Source organism: Platalea leucorodia, assembly GCF_965183815.1.
Source record: "Platalea leucorodia genome assembly, chromosome: 2".
Lineage (NCBI taxonomy): Eukaryota > Metazoa > Chordata > Aves > Pelecaniformes > Threskiornithidae > Platalea > Platalea leucorodia.
The window spans coordinates 127,580,187-127,595,188 of NC_138824.1; the positions used below are offsets into that span (position 1 = coordinate 127,580,187).

The window sequence follows — 15,002 nt, forward strand, 5'->3', positions numbered from 1 at the left end:
GGAGGAGAGGGCGGCAATGGCGCAGCGCTATTAATGATACACAGCACCTGAGTCCAGGTACGAGGAAAGATCTTGAGAACTCCTACTTGTCTTGTTTTGTGTTCATTTTGATGTATTGTGCTCCATAATAAGGATTGCAATGGTGGTAGTAGCTACAGTGACCTACGCTTGAGGTTTGTCCCCACTCAAGTGTAGGAAAGCTGGAAAACATCTTGTTTAGAAATTATTATTATACAATAGTAGAATGTTACAGACATTTTCGGTAGCCTAAAGTGTGTCCCTGGATGTAGTACTTACATATTTAAAAAAGTGGCTGGAGCTGAAAATTAAGCTGTCTTTTAGGAATGCGAAGTAGCGGCTTAATTATCAGATTAGGTTCCTTGTACGGGCCTTTGCGATGACTCGGGGCATTTTTGTGTGTACAAGTTCCTGAATATGGTTTAATTTAATGGGTTTGCTGTAACAGTAGCGTCTCTGCTCTCCAGCAGGGTTAACCAGCTTTGCTGACAGCTGTTGTGCTTTTCCTGCAAGGCAGTTGTTTGGGATGGCCTGGTTGTGCAGGACCTGTTTCTGGTGGCTTCAAGGTGTAACTGTGTCTAGGGTGTCTTGGATGACTGTGTAAATGTACCAAATTGCTTTTATTCCCAGGCATTAAGCTTCGTCCCTATCAAATAGAAGGTGTAAACTGGCTGGTGCAATGCTACGAAGTCCAGCATGGCTGTATCCTGGGCGATGAGATGGGTCTTGGGAAGACTTGTCAGGTGCGTTGCCGTCGTCGTCTTCTGGAAATGACTGAAATGATCTGGAAAATGATCTTTGCCTAATTTAGCCCAATGTTTCTGTAGAATGAAAAGAAAATCACCCTAGTGACTGGTCGGTTAGGCAGCCTCACCCTGAAGTCCATACTCAAAAGAGAGAGCTCATCATTTCTTTCATTCCTTAATCACTTAAAACCCCTGTTAGGTCCTGAGTGACGCTCCAAAAATGTTCCAGGGTTTTGTAAAAAGTCAAGTGGTCATTTTACACAGACATCTGGATGTGTAATTCATAGTGCGCAGAGATGAAGGGACAATACACAGCCAGTACAGAAAGGATGATGTCGTTTTGATGCACCTGCAGCAAGATGATTTTTGGGTTTGTCAACACATGGATTAAAATTTTTACGTGTAAATGCTGCTTTTGGGTTTTTTTGGTAAGTTTTTAAATGGGTTTCAGTTTTGTTGGAAGATGAATGTTTGTGCTTTGATTCAGCTGGTGGTATTCAGTGGGTCTTAAATAACAAACGGGTAGTTTTAGAAAGTGACGTGTGGTAAATCTTTTTTGTGACTGTGGCGAAAGGCCTTTGGAAAGGGGCTCCAGATATCGACGTCGTATTTTGGGATCTAAGCTTTTTTGTCATTGATGGTGGATCTCACCTGACGTTCTCTTAGATCTGCTTTGTGCTAGAGAACCTGTGAGAACCAGCTACAAAGCTCAAGAGGTAGACAGTTTATGTAGGTTCAGGCTATTGCGTTTAACTCTTTTCTTATTATAAAAAAAATTTATTTTCCTTGCCTTCTAGACTATTTCTCTACTTCTTTATTTGACAAAAAAATTAATGACCAAAGAGAGATTTCTGATACTTTGTCCTCTGTCCGTTCTGAGCAACTGGAAGGAGGAACTGGAGAGGTAAGTTTCAACAGTTGTCCAGCTCATTGTATTCTTGTACAGCAAGTAACGAAGATTCTCTTCAAATGGGGTCAGTCCAACAGTTTTCGTCCTTTCAAAAGGGAAAAAAGTAAAATGGGAAGCTACCGAAACTACAAATCAATGCAAACACCACTTGCAGTTAATGTGTAGTCTGTACAATGCTGTGGTACACGTGAATTCATCCAACTTGTAGTCTTGGCTGACTTTCAGTACAAATGCCCCCCACTAGCTCCTTGCTTTTTATTGTCTTGTAACCCTCCATGCTCAGCCTCTCTCAGGCCAAATCTGCTGAAGACAGCCAGGATTCTGTATGAGGAAAGGTAAGACCCAAACTGAATAGTATCATTCTTGGCATGCTCACATATGCATGCAAAATACATCTGTGCATGCAAGCCGTCTTCACTGGGATGCAGTGACTGTGCTGATGGCACATTTGCTGTGCCCAGAATATATACATTTTTAAGCTGGAGCCTAAACATTCCTTTTAAGAGGAAGGGCAGAAAGTTAAAGATTAGAACAGAAGTCTGTCTATGTGGCTGTCGCGCAATGCTGTCTCTCAGCATCTGAAGTCATCCAGGTTACGTTCTGAAGTGAGCTGGCCTGATTTGGGTGGACTTGCAGTTGGAATAGTTGGGCGAAAGTGCATCCCTTCATACATCAGCAGCGAACAGCTATCCAGGAGGAACTTTAGGCAAATATCAGTGGTGGGATTAAATGAGAAAGAATTTTATGGTCCCAACTCCCTCCATGGAACTGGTTTTATCTGCTTTTTGACGAAGAGGGTAGATTTTTGAAGCCCTGACTTGGACCTGTTTGCTGCAGACATTGTTTGCCTTTATTTTTGCATGATTTAGGCCAATTCTTTGGTCCCAGCTGGGCAAGCTGTATTCATCCACCTGCTTCTCATGAGCTTTTTCAGTTCAGAATGGCAGATGGGCCATGAGACTGGTTTTCAATCATCTGCCTGGGACCTTTAGACTTGGGAGAATGCAATTTATTTGGGACTTGCCCAAACCAGAACCAGCAGCTGAGGTGCCAGCCTGAGATGCAAATTAATCAGGAAGGGGTTAGATTCAGAAGCTGAGATCCAGCCGCATCTCACAGGAGGGCAGGGTGTTTGGATAGGAGGTTTTCGTTACCTGTGCAGTAGCTATGTTTGATAATGGGGTCCAGGGTCATAAACACGTGAAAGACTTGGCTTGGCTCACTGTTTTTTCTCTATCTTTCTCTTGACAACAGGTTTGCTCCAGGTCTTTCCTTTGTGACATACATAGGCAGCAAGGAGGAACGACCCAAACTGCAGCAGAACCTGAAAGAGCGATCTCGCTTCCATGCGCTCTTGACAACATACGAGGTACGTGATGTCCCTGTCACTGGAAAGGAGGGCTCAAGTCCTTCCTCGCCTTCTCCATTCCTCTGTGCCACCCAGCTCATGCCTTCTCCTCTGTACTCATCTCTGACCTTCCTCAGTGATTTTCTGCTCTCTAACCCATTTCACCAGCTGATCTACGTTGCTGCAGTTTTCGTGTCGCTAAGATAATCTACTTTAACCCCAGCTTTACCGCACAGCTGTATCACACCTTGAGTAAAGAAAGCAGACACATGTCCACCCTTAACTAATGCTAAATGGTACTGCAGTGCCTTTGTATGGTGCCTTACAGACCTTTAACATTTAATAGAAACATATATGTATGACGTTTATTAAGATTCTATTAATCAGGCAATGAAAGAACACTTAGAGCTTGCCTTTTTTGTGCCCTCTTCGACATGCCCTCCTCAGACAAAACTCTCATTCCTGGACTGCAAAATGGTGAGGTTCCTGTTACAATTGATAGGACTTTGGGCTGAATCTGATCTGAGCTCTCTTGAGAAGGTCCTGTCCTGTTGTAAGTGGAACCAGCCAGAACAGGGTTGCTTCCTTGGTCACTGCTTTGGACTTTGCATGATCTGGTGCTTAGTTATCTGGAGTGGGAAAAAGCCCTTATTTTTCTCTTAGGAGTCAGCCCGACTCGGGTGTTACTTCATATCAGCACTTTGAATATATGTTAACAATCTCTTAACAAACACATCAACTTGAAATTAGATGCAAAGCATCTCTTACAGCTCCTTCCCTCCCCGGTCTCCCTTTCCCTTTGCCCTTTTGCTTTCCCTCTCTTCAAGTATTTTACTGTCTCTTCGCGCTGGGAGCTGTGTGACAGGTGCTGAGCACTCTGAGTCTGAATCTTTTTCCACGGTGCACAAGCAGGAGTGGGTAGCCGTGATAATGCTTGTCCTGACTGTGATAAATGGAGGTGCTCATACTGAAACAAGTCCAGGAAAGCGATCAACTGTATTGAGATATTCACTTAGCTAGGATTTTTCTTGTCTCTCTTGCTTTTGGTGATAAAATTCTGTGCTTTTTAAGGATTTCTCTTGAGTGACCTGATTTTTCTTCCTCTGAATCTGAAGATGGGCAAGCAATGTCTACACTTTAGGATACTATCAGGTCATTGTAATAGCTTAGATTAATCCACTGAAGCATGTGTTTGGTTAGAGTGAAAAAGATTGTGATGCTGAAGGTGTGTGGTGTTTCTTACTGAGTGAGAAAGATATGAAACACTTTACAGAGCTGAAGAGCATTTACGGTGTGTGTAAATTTCCATTAATTCTCTGAGATTCTACTGCTGGTGTTTTGCCAGACGAGTTAAAATGCAGGATCACAACAGCCTTTGGTTACAATAGCTGTCATGTTACTTTCCCCAGGTAATAAGTGGCTTTATTCCACTCTCCTCCATTCCACCATAGTTTGCAAGTAGACAAAAAGATGTTCTGTTTCTTACCTGGAGTATTAACTTAAATCATAAATCACGGTTCATTTCTTTTCATTGCAGATTTGCCTGAAAGATGCAGCATTTCTAAAACTGTGAGTCTGGTTTTAGCTTTTTCAAATTTAATTCTGCATGTCTGTCAACGATTTCTTAAGCGTGTGTTTGTATGTGTGTGAGATCCTGTGCTTGTTTCGCAAGAGCCAAGCATGTTCTTTGCTTGTGATTAGAGCTTTGCCTTTACCAACTTTCAGTGAAGAATCTTTAACATCAGCTAAGATGTATGTGAACTTCCCCCAAGGACCGTTTTCAAGCCAGTTAACTCAAAATAATGCGATACCTAATGGCTTATAGCAGTACTCTAAATATCAGTCCAGAAGACTGATATTTAAAACAGAGGAGGTCTTCAAAAGCTTCCGATTATAAAGGTATTAGATGCAAAATTTGCTGAAATTGATGTGCGTTATACTGTGGTGATCACGGACTAGCACCATAACCTGAAGTTTATTGCCTCCTGCCACCAGTCAGAACTGTGGAGGGTTTATGGAGCGTTTTGCTTTCTAGCAAGACTGATTATACAGCTGAAGTTCAGCCTGTAGGAAGTAATGTCATGGCCGTGCAGGATTTTACAGAAGCCTACACTTGAAATGGGGAGGCATTTTCCTATTTTTTAGTAATAGCGCCAATGCCTTGCAGTAGCGGTAAGTGCTGTGATAAATGCTGGGGGCAGCCAGATACCGTGAATGGCTCAGGATCTTTGTAGGCGCAGAAACCCAGTGGCCCCCACTGACCCAATTTTGGATCTCCCAGAACTAGTCAGGCCCACTGTGGACACCCTGTTGTCTTTCTGCAAAGCACCTGCCCTTGGCCTCTGGTGGAAACAGCAGGTTGTGCTGGATGAACGCATCGTGGTAGAAGCCAGGGCTTATGAAAGGTAGCCATGGCCATACTGTCCTTACGGTTTCATATCTGCACTGCCGCCTGTGATTCTGCTTACTTTGCAGCTCAGCCCTGGGATGTAGTAGCCAGGGAGAGCAAGTGACTAGCCCTAGTATCACAGAAATGTCAGCTCCAGTGCAATTTCCTACTTTTAAGGCTAGCAGATAACCTCAAAGCCATGTCACTCAAGGGTTTTTTTGCCCTCTAGTATTCCTTCTGAAAAAAAGTGTCTGCTAATCATTTGTACCTTGTCCTGTGTAGGACCACTTGGGGCACTTTGTAAAGGTGGGTCAGACTTATCAGACGTCTCACCGCCACCGCTCCTTACAAGCAGCGTAACAACACAGATGAGTTGAGCAAGAGCCCTGTTCTAATGTAATGTGGAGAGATTCAGTTGCTGAGCCTGTAGAATAAGAATAATGACATTTCACTGTCCTGGCAGTGGAGAACCACTCTTAAATAGCAAAGAGGGGAATCAAGGGACACTGAAAAGCTGTGGGGAGAATGTAGGTCCCTGTGATTCCAGCCCTTGTATTCCACTGAGAAGAGAAGCGTGTGGGTAAGAAAAGCTGGAGGGTCATGCTTTCCCTCCTCTGCCTACCCATCAGCCAGACCTGACTATGTGGAAGTCACTCCGTGATGTGGGAGTTGAAACGCCAGTGGTAAGGAGGCACAAACACTGAGGGCTGGAAAGGTCTGGAGTTTGTATTAAGCCCATCAATGATTCTGCAGCCTACTTGATGAGACACTGCATATAGCTGTATTAAGCCCAGAACAAGCTGAAGCTGCTGTCTTGGGTGATTTGCAAAAGGCTTGTAATCGCTCTGCCATCGTGACCCGATCATAGTTGTTGGGTTTTTGCACAGGCGCGAGGGCCTAGTTTCATGTCGCTTTTGTTCCAAATTGTAGACCTCCTTGAACATTTGACTAACTTGTGCTTATGTCATTTTCTCCATAGAAATGGGGGTGGAGAGAGAAGCAACAAATTCAAGTGAATTTACTTAGTTTTAATTTCAGAAAAACTCATCCAGGCTATAGTTAAGAAGCTGCATTGGCCCTTGAAAACCAGTACTTGTGAATTCTTCCCACCCTGCTTGTGACGTTTGCTTGTAGTTCACGGGGTAGGACCATCTCAAGTTCAGCCAAGCAGAGCCACTACTTATTTCAGTCTTTTTGTACTGACAAGAATGAATTGTCTTCCCCTAACTGAAGATGCTGTTTTTTCAGCTTTAACTGGGCTGCTTTGGTTGTAGATGAAGCTCACAGACTGAAAAATCAAAGTTCTCTGCTTTACAAGACGCTTTCTGAGGTAAAATAACTCATCCATCTTTTAGTGTCTAAAGCCTTTTTTCTCTTCAGTATAGCATACGGATTCTCTGTTCCTCTGAGTATTTATTAAGCTCTGGGCCACAACCAGTTTCCATCAGAGTTGGTGAACGTATTCCCATATTTAGTGGCAGACAGATGAAGGCCTATCTGGTTGGCTTTGCATGGCATGGGACAGTATTTGGAGTTTATCTCTCATTCTGACTCATGTTTGGGCTTGACACCTTGGAGGAATTTGAGAGACCAGAAAACGTGAAGCAGCCAGACATAGAGCTGAACCACAGCGGTGCTACTGAAGTGGTAGAAGTCTGACTGACCTGAGACAATATAAAGCGACAAGAGGCTATCTCCAGCTCTGGGAGGGTGAAGGAACCCTTCCCTAGTTCATGGGACCTCGAGTCACGAACCATTGACTTCCATTGTCCCATGTAATGGAGGCACCCTTTTTTATTGAAATTAATAGAATTGCTCCAGCTTCCAAAGCGCCCTGCCAGAGTACAATGGATGCCTGAGTGAAGGATACACTTGTCATGGCAGTGAAACACAGGCATTAGGTCTGAGCTGGCATCAGCAACAATGAACTACAGTACCTCAAAAAATAATTTTTTTATTAAATTCCCAAAAGTCTTATATCTTCTGAACATATTGTCCATGATGTCTGTATTTCAGGATCTTTGGTTGTAGCCACAAAGAAATAGGCATGATTTACCTTAGCTCTCCTCCTAATGTATTTTCTATTACCAAACTTGAGAGAAGACTTGTATTTTTTCAAAGGTAACCATATTCCCCAAGTCTCTTTACAAGGATTACTGTAAGCAATTTGGACCAGATGATGTTGCTGTGTTTGTCAGGTAGCCAGCAAACAGAAATGGAACATAGTCTTTCGCAGTTTCATTTCACTGTCCTATTCTGACAGCATTTTCCAGTCATCTGTCATTACCTAACACTGAGTAGGCAGTATTGGACCGTAGAGTGCATGGATCTGACAATTCTAACGGTGTCGGTTTTGCATTTCGTTCTTATTTTGCTTACACTCTCTTCCTCGCATTGGTGCCATCCTAGTTGGTTTGGTGGAGCTGTTTGACTGTCACACCATACCTTATGTGGGATGGTTTTGGCAGACATTCGCCGCATTCTGCAGGCAGTTCTGTGCCACTGGTCATCCCTAAGTTAAGCTTAAGAGTGGCATGGGTGGAGCTGTATATTAAGTAACTTTTCATTTCAGGTATTTTCTCCTCATAATTTTGTTTTGTTGCTGGTTCTTTCAGTTCTCAGTAGGCTTCAGCCTGCTACTCACAGGCACTCCAATCCAGAACAGCCTCCAGGAACTGTACTCCTTACTCAGCCTTATTGAGCCTGACATCTTTCCTAGGGAAGAAGTGAAAGAGTTTGTGGAGTATTACCAAGCGATTGAAAAGGAGAGTGAGCCAGGTCAGTAATAAGCAATGTTGTACTTGAATCGGAACCGGCTGTCATCTTGACTAGGAAGCAGACATCATTGCTCTCTACAGCTGCCTGAAAGGAGGCTGTAGCGAGATGGGGGTTGGTCTCTTCTCCCTAGTAACGAGTGATAGGACGAGAGGAAACGGCCTCAAGTTGCGCCAGGGCAGGTTTAGGTTGGATATTAGGAAAAACTTCTTCACCCAGAGGGTGGTCAGGCACTGGCACAGGCTGCCCGGGGCAGGGGCTGAGTCCCCATCCCTGGGGGTATTTAAAGAACGGATAGATACGGTGCTCAAAGACATGGTATAGATGGACTTGGCAGTGATAGGTTAACGGTTGGACTCGATGATCTTAAGGGTCTTTTCCAACCTTGACGATTCTATGATTCTATGACATATTCTGTCCCCTTTCTATGCCATTTTAATGATGACTAGCTTTAAAACAAAGCCACTAAAAGTAATGATTACTTACCTTAATGTAGCTCTTGCGTATTTAAGGTGTGCAGCTATGTTTTGGTTTCTCTGTTTGTAAAATTGGGCTTGAATCATTTTACTAATAGATGTAAATTCCCTTATACGTTTATTTTGAAAGTATAGTTGTGAAGGTACTGTATAAATTCCTTACATTTAATACAGTAATCTCCTCTTTTTTTCCCCTGCCTCTGCATAGCCAAAGAATTGCACAATCTTCTGCAGCCATTTTTGCTTCGAAGAGTCAAGTCTGAGGTGGCTGCAGAGCTGCCAAAGAAGGTGGAAGTGGTTCTGTACCATGGAATGTCAGCTCTGCAAAGAAAGTACTACAAGGCCATTTTGACAAAAGATCTAGGTAACTGAGGGGTTTGAACCCTATCAGCTAATTTTAAAACCAAAATTAATTCCTTTTGTAAATCCACACTTTGTTGTAGTGAAGGAGAGGATACTTTGGCCTGCAGAATATGCATAAAATGAGCATGCCAAATTCAGTGCTTTGGGCTGCTTGATTTGTGGTTTTAGCTTGTGATAAAACTAGAGACATAGGAATTGAGAGCTGAGCTTTTGCAGAGTCGGGGAGGGTCAGCTTCAGGATTCTGCTCTGGGCCATCCTGTAATTAAAAATACTTATCACCAGGTAAGCCTGCTCCTATCCCATGTTTTTGAGTTCAGACAAAAGGGTGGTACAGGAAATTTTGGATCTGTGGATCTCTACAAATTTTCCAGTAGTAGTACAGGTGCCATACAGCAAATATAAATGTACTGGATGTAGATATGAGTTTCTTCGGAAACCACAGGGCCATATAGACAAGGCAGCCATAGTCTCTTACCATAATAGCTCACTCCTTGTCACTTCACATATCAACTAACTGTAACAAAGCATCCTGAGGTATGAGAGAGAAAGTATTTGCTTCTCTCTGAATTCCTCCTCTTCCATCTATGCGTACCACATCATATGTGCTTCTTTTTCTCCTCACAAAAATGCAACCCTTCTTAACTTCCTGGTTGCCCAGTAGATCTTGACTCTGCTGTATTACTTTTTTTGTTGGAAAATTCAAATGAACTGCACCAAATTTCTTTCACTTTTTTTTTTATGATTTCTAGATCTATAATTCACTCTTAGAAAAATGGCAGTGACCCTTTCCAGGGAGCCCAGAAAGTTCCAGGGAGTTTGACAAGGCAGAGTAGTTTTCATCAGGGTCTTTTTCTAAAGGGTTGTCCAAAAAACGTGAGGAAAACTTTGTTTGGTCCACGAAAACAGATGTATTAGTCTTGAGATGGAAATTCAAATGCAGATGTGATATGCAGAGAGAGATACCCCAGTGCTGAAGCACTGCAGAGTAGCACTCAGACATTCCCAGTCACACCCACTGATGGAGCATGGGCTTTCCTGCTCAGTTCCTTTTCTGTGCTCTCTGTTCCAGATGCTTTTGAAAGTGAAACAGGAAGGAAGGTTACACTTCAGAATGTCTTAATTCAGCTTCGGAAGTGTGTTGCCCACCCGTACCTTTTCAATGGTAAGAAAGCACTCCTCTCTCTTGAAAGAGAAAGAAATAAGTTTCTTGATTTACACAGTGATTTTCTATTATTGCTTGGCAGTGTAACGCTTAGAAGAAGCAAGTAATAAACAATGTTGTACTTGAATCAGAACCAGCTGTGAGTGTGTGACGAGTTCCAACATATGACAGTTCATCAATAATGAGGAATAAAGTAGGGGACTGTGTGAAGTCTTGAGTTTCCTACCGCAGCTCTCCGCTTGCTTTCTCCTCAGTGCATCTGCTCTCACCTAAACAATGAAATCGCAATGCTTTGTGAACTACTGAGGGTGTTCTTCAGAGACGGAGAAGGGCCATCACTTCTCAAGCAAGCAGCATGGGGGTCTGGTTGGCGATAGCTGGCAGTGCAGACACACTGAGGTTGACCACTGAGTTGTTACTTGCACAGTATTAGGTCTGCTTCTGAAACTCCTTTCTGTTCCAGGTGTTGAGCCAGAACCCTTTGAGATTGGAGACCATATTATTGAAGCCAGTGGCAAGCTGTGTTTGTTGGATAAACTCCTTTCATTCTTGTATGCTGGGTATGTCATGTTGGGGTGAGGAAGATAGGGCGGGGTTGACATAGGGAGAGGTAAACTGGGGAGGCAAACTACCTTATTTAGCCATAGATTGAGCAGATATTCATCACAACGCAAGCATTGCCCTATTTATTGCACATTACTGACTACCTGAAAGAAGTCATTTCAGTATAATAGCTGCATTAGAGATGGTAGAGGAACCTCAAAGATTTTTGTAGCTTCCCTTTAAACATTTCTCAAAACACTTACACTAACTCTCTCACATGTTCTCATGTTTGCCATATTTGGGAACCTGGGAGAATAACCATCTGACGTGGTGTTCAGCATATGTGGTTTGACCGTGGGTTTCCTGAGAGTAGCTTCCAGTTGAGTTCCTTTGTGCTACCATGTCTGTGTTAGCCCGGGAGGCAGAATGCATAGCAAATGTGAAAAAAAAAATTTGGACCAAAAACCAAGAATAAACTGAAACTTCAGCTTTGGGAATGGCATTCAGAATGCCTGGTGCTGGGCTCTGGTGACTTCAGAACCCGGAACCCGAGGACCTTGGGTATTTACCTCCAGCTCTCAGATGGGATGCAAATCAAACTGCGGTTTGCATTCTTGTGCAGTCTGTGAAGCACTGCCTCCTGCATGACACAAATTCTACCTTCTCTCTTAATGGGGCTGTGATTTCCCTTTGACTGCTTCCAAAGGACAGAGCTTCAACAGACCTTGGGAAGTTCTGATGTGGTTGTGGAGGTCTTTGTCCTTCTGCTGTATAGCACCTTGTGAGTGGGTGCCTCTCCCTCGAATCTCTTTGCTACGGGACCAGCCCTGTGCAAATTCTGGACTTGAAAATGTCTGTGTTCTGCTCTACAGCAAAATCTGATTTAAACAGAGCACTGAGGCCTAGAGCTGGGAGGGAGGAGAGTTGATTTCTCACTTACACAGGATTGTAGGCAGAGTTTGATCTTTGAGGGTCATTTGCTGGAGGAGGAAATGCTCTGCTCTCACAGAGATGCTGATATTACATTTTCCCGGCATTTGAGATGCTTTGTAGTGTGTGATTTGAGAGCAGTCTGGTGTGGCAGGTCGTGTGGTGAGGAAGACCTCCTGATGCCAGGTTGAAGCTGAGGATCCTTTTAGACAGGCTCCTTTGGATCCTCAGCAGGCTGCCGCCAGCCAGCAGCTGAGCTGTGCCGCAGCCTTGTTACCTCTCTGTGACTCCACACTCTAGACACGGCAACTGATGATGGCAGATGAGGCCGACTGGTTGCCTCTGGATGTGGGGCCGAAAATGCGGTGAGGGAATGGGCCGTGACTCTGTGAGGCTTAGCGTACAGAGGTGATGAGGCCTTGCTACGTAAGAGTGACTGGTGAAGCTATTGTAACCCCTCTACCACTCTGTGAAATGCTGTCACAGTATGTTGAGGCTCATGGTGTCTCACCTTCTTCCAGTGGCCACCGTGTCTTGCTCTTCTCTCAGATGACTCAACTGCTTGATATCCTGCAAGACTACATGGACTATAGAGGTATGTTCTGCACACTTTGGCAGCAGAGGGCTTATCCTAATGATCTCTGCCATATATTTTTCCTCTGGTTTTGGTTCATCTGCCTGGGATAGAGAAGGGACTGTGATGGGGATTTATTGCTGCTTAGTAGATAGAAACCATATTGTTGTAGTGGCGCTGTGAGTTGGAGGGTCTTGAGTTCAGCTCTTTGCTGTGCTACCACCTGCCTGAAATGAGCTGGCACTTAAACGTTGTTCTTCAAAGTAGTTTCAGCTTTGGTTCTGCAATAAAATGGAGCTAACAGACGGCAGGGTAGCAATGTTTCATTATATACCTGTGTTCAATTATATACCTGAGTCCTGAAGTAATTGCACTAAAGGCAACAGGCTTGCTCTAGATTCAGTTTGTCCAGCACAAAACGCAAATTGGGCCACATTCATACCAGGAAATTAATTTTTGATTAAAACAGTTGTTGGCAGTGGGGCCCCAACGTGTCTGCGAGGGCAGGCTGGATCAGACCATTTTTGGCAAGGTTACTAAAGTGTTCTTGGGACATTTTCTTTTGTTTCGATCCACATGGCTCCATGCCTACTTAGGATTTCCCCTGAAAGAGGCTTTTGTTCGGCGTTTATGGTTTTGGACAGCTAATAACGCAGGATAAAGCCAAATGTAGGGCCATATCCCATACTGCTTGCTCACAGGAAAGCACACACTGAAGGCTGTGGGAGTTTGCGTAAGGAGGATCCAATGGTTGTTGGCCTGTTTTGTGGGACCAACAGCCAGCACAGCATAGCCTGAAACGGGACTGTGTGCTAACGTTCTTTTACTTTGGCTCTGAATTTTCCTGTTGTGTTTCCAAGCAGTAAATTAAATGCTAAGAGTCTGTGCTTCAGACTCAGCTAAACTACCCTTTGCCGACAGTCAATCTGGAACTCAGGATCACTACTTCAGTTTATATGAGGTTTAACTGGGAAAGAAGGAAGGAGTTGAAGGCAATAAAATGAGAATCAAGCCAGGAGGATTTGGCATAAAAAGATTCAGGACAGCAGTGAGACAATAGAGAATGAGGTAAGAGGGTAAGAGCACAGACAGAATTTCAGAAACATACATGTTGCTTGTTTGAAAAGGCTACAGCTACGAGCGGCTGGACGGTTCAGTTCGGGGTGAAGAGAGACACCTTGCCATTAAGAACTTTGGTCAACAGCCCATCTTTGTCTTCCTGCTGAGCACCAGAGCAGGTAAGTAAGGCAAGGAGAGACAAACACCCCATCTTGCTTCCGCGCTCTTCTTTTGCGCTCTCTGGCAAGATTTCAGGGAGTTCTGAATCCTGCAGAGCCTCTTCATGTGGCGGATTTTTGAGGGAGACAAGACACATCCTGAACTTGGGTCTCTCAGCTAGGACATCTGGTTTCTGTGCTTTCCTTTCGGCAGCTGATGCCAAGATACTTTTCATATTGCAGCCACTTGAGTTGCTTTTTTTATTCCAAGGCCCATAATGCCTGTCCCTGTGCCAGGTTGAGCTTAAGGAATCTCACTAGCATTTTATTCCTGCAAGCACCAGACTTTAGGTGGGAACAGACTTCCTTTAAGTAAGCTGGTGGAAGTGTTTCTCAAGTTTGCTGAACATGGACATGCTCTCTCTAACTGGCAGACAGACTCAAATGAGAGCCTTTTACTGTCCTGAGACTGCAAAGAACACTGTGGGACTGCTATCTGTCCTTCTTCCCCTCTTAGCTCCTCAGGCAGATCCGTGTCTTCTACACAGTTTCAGAGGGGATCCAGACTGCTTGATCTCAAGCATCAAACTTGAACTAAGTTTTCCTTTTGGGCTTCTGGTCAGACTTTCCTGGATGAGCCTGGCTCCAATGACACTGCAGTGCGTTGAGGGGAATATGTAGAGAGACTGAAGAGAAGTGCCTAATGCTAGATGGTAGGAGTAAGTGTGTCTCTCACCACGATGCCTGAACTCTCCCTGCCCGTGTCAGCCAGACTTAGAGTTGGTTTTTGCTGCGCATTGCTATGTCTGGCCAAAGTATCTTGTATTCAGCTGGGAATGGGTGTGCTAACAGCATTTCCATCACCGTTATGGACAGAGATTTTCAGATGCATGACTGTCTCTACTTGCAGGGATGGTCTGATTACTGTGAAGAGGTGCTTGGCATGAGCTGGAAGAAATGTAAGGCAGCAGGCTCCCCCCTCCTTAACTACAGTATGTAGTCACAGTAGTGGGTACGAAAAAATATAGTTAACTGTATTTTTTTTCTTTTCATTCCATGAGAGCCCAAACTCTAACCTCAAAAACTTTGTCATATAAATACCTAGGCTCTGGTTATTGTATAATTGGGCCTGGTGTTTTCCACTGTTTCAGCAGTGTATTTACCTATTGCTTCTCTGCTGCAGCCAAGTCATGGCTTGGGCAGTCCCTTGTAGCCTCAGGGAAGCCAGTCCTTGCTGGGTTAATCTGCCTGCCAGCGGGAGAATATGTCTGTGTTCATCTGTCTTGACAACCAGTCCCCTTTGCTTTGGTTCGCTTGCACCCTATCTTCTTTGACTTACGTTGCACAGTACAGCTTGGTTTTGGGCTGTTGCAGAAAGCTGGAAGCTGGAAATGGAAGGCTTACCCATCTTTTTAGATCCTTACAAGACTTAGATTTGGGGTTGAGAGATGGATTGAATTAGATACAGTTGATCAGATCTGACAGAACCTTGCATAGCATAAATTCTCCAGCTTCTCCTTTATTTTCTGCTGGTGACATTTTTTTGTGAC

The 15,002-nt window shown here is 44.0% G+C and overlaps 1 protein-coding gene across 2 annotated transcripts in view; it reads left to right on the forward strand.

Annotated features, from left to right (window-relative positions):
* Positions 1-15,002, forward strand: part of CHD1L (chromodomain helicase DNA binding protein 1 like) — a 28,539-nt gene that overhangs the window by 844 nt on the left and 12,693 nt on the right. Inside the window, exons 2-12 of one of the 2 annotated variants that reach the window (XM_082337820.1) lie at positions 649-761; positions 1,562-1,668; positions 2,929-3,043; positions 4,560-4,591; positions 6,660-6,741; positions 8,027-8,189; positions 8,871-9,026; positions 10,096-10,188; positions 10,652-10,748; positions 12,183-12,256; positions 13,363-13,473. In XM_082337820.1, the coding sequence (XP_082193946.1) occupies positions 649-761; positions 1,562-1,668; positions 2,929-3,043; positions 4,560-4,591; positions 6,660-6,741; positions 8,027-8,189; positions 8,871-9,026; positions 10,096-10,188; positions 10,652-10,748; positions 12,183-12,256; positions 13,363-13,473 (1,143 nt within the window). Of the gene's footprint in view, positions 1-648; positions 762-1,561; positions 1,669-2,928; positions 3,044-4,559; positions 4,592-6,659; positions 6,742-8,026; positions 8,190-8,870; positions 9,027-10,095; positions 10,189-10,651; positions 10,749-12,182; positions 12,257-13,362; positions 13,474-15,002 lie in introns of those variants that run through there. The other variant, XM_082337821.1, reaches the window with a different exon arrangement.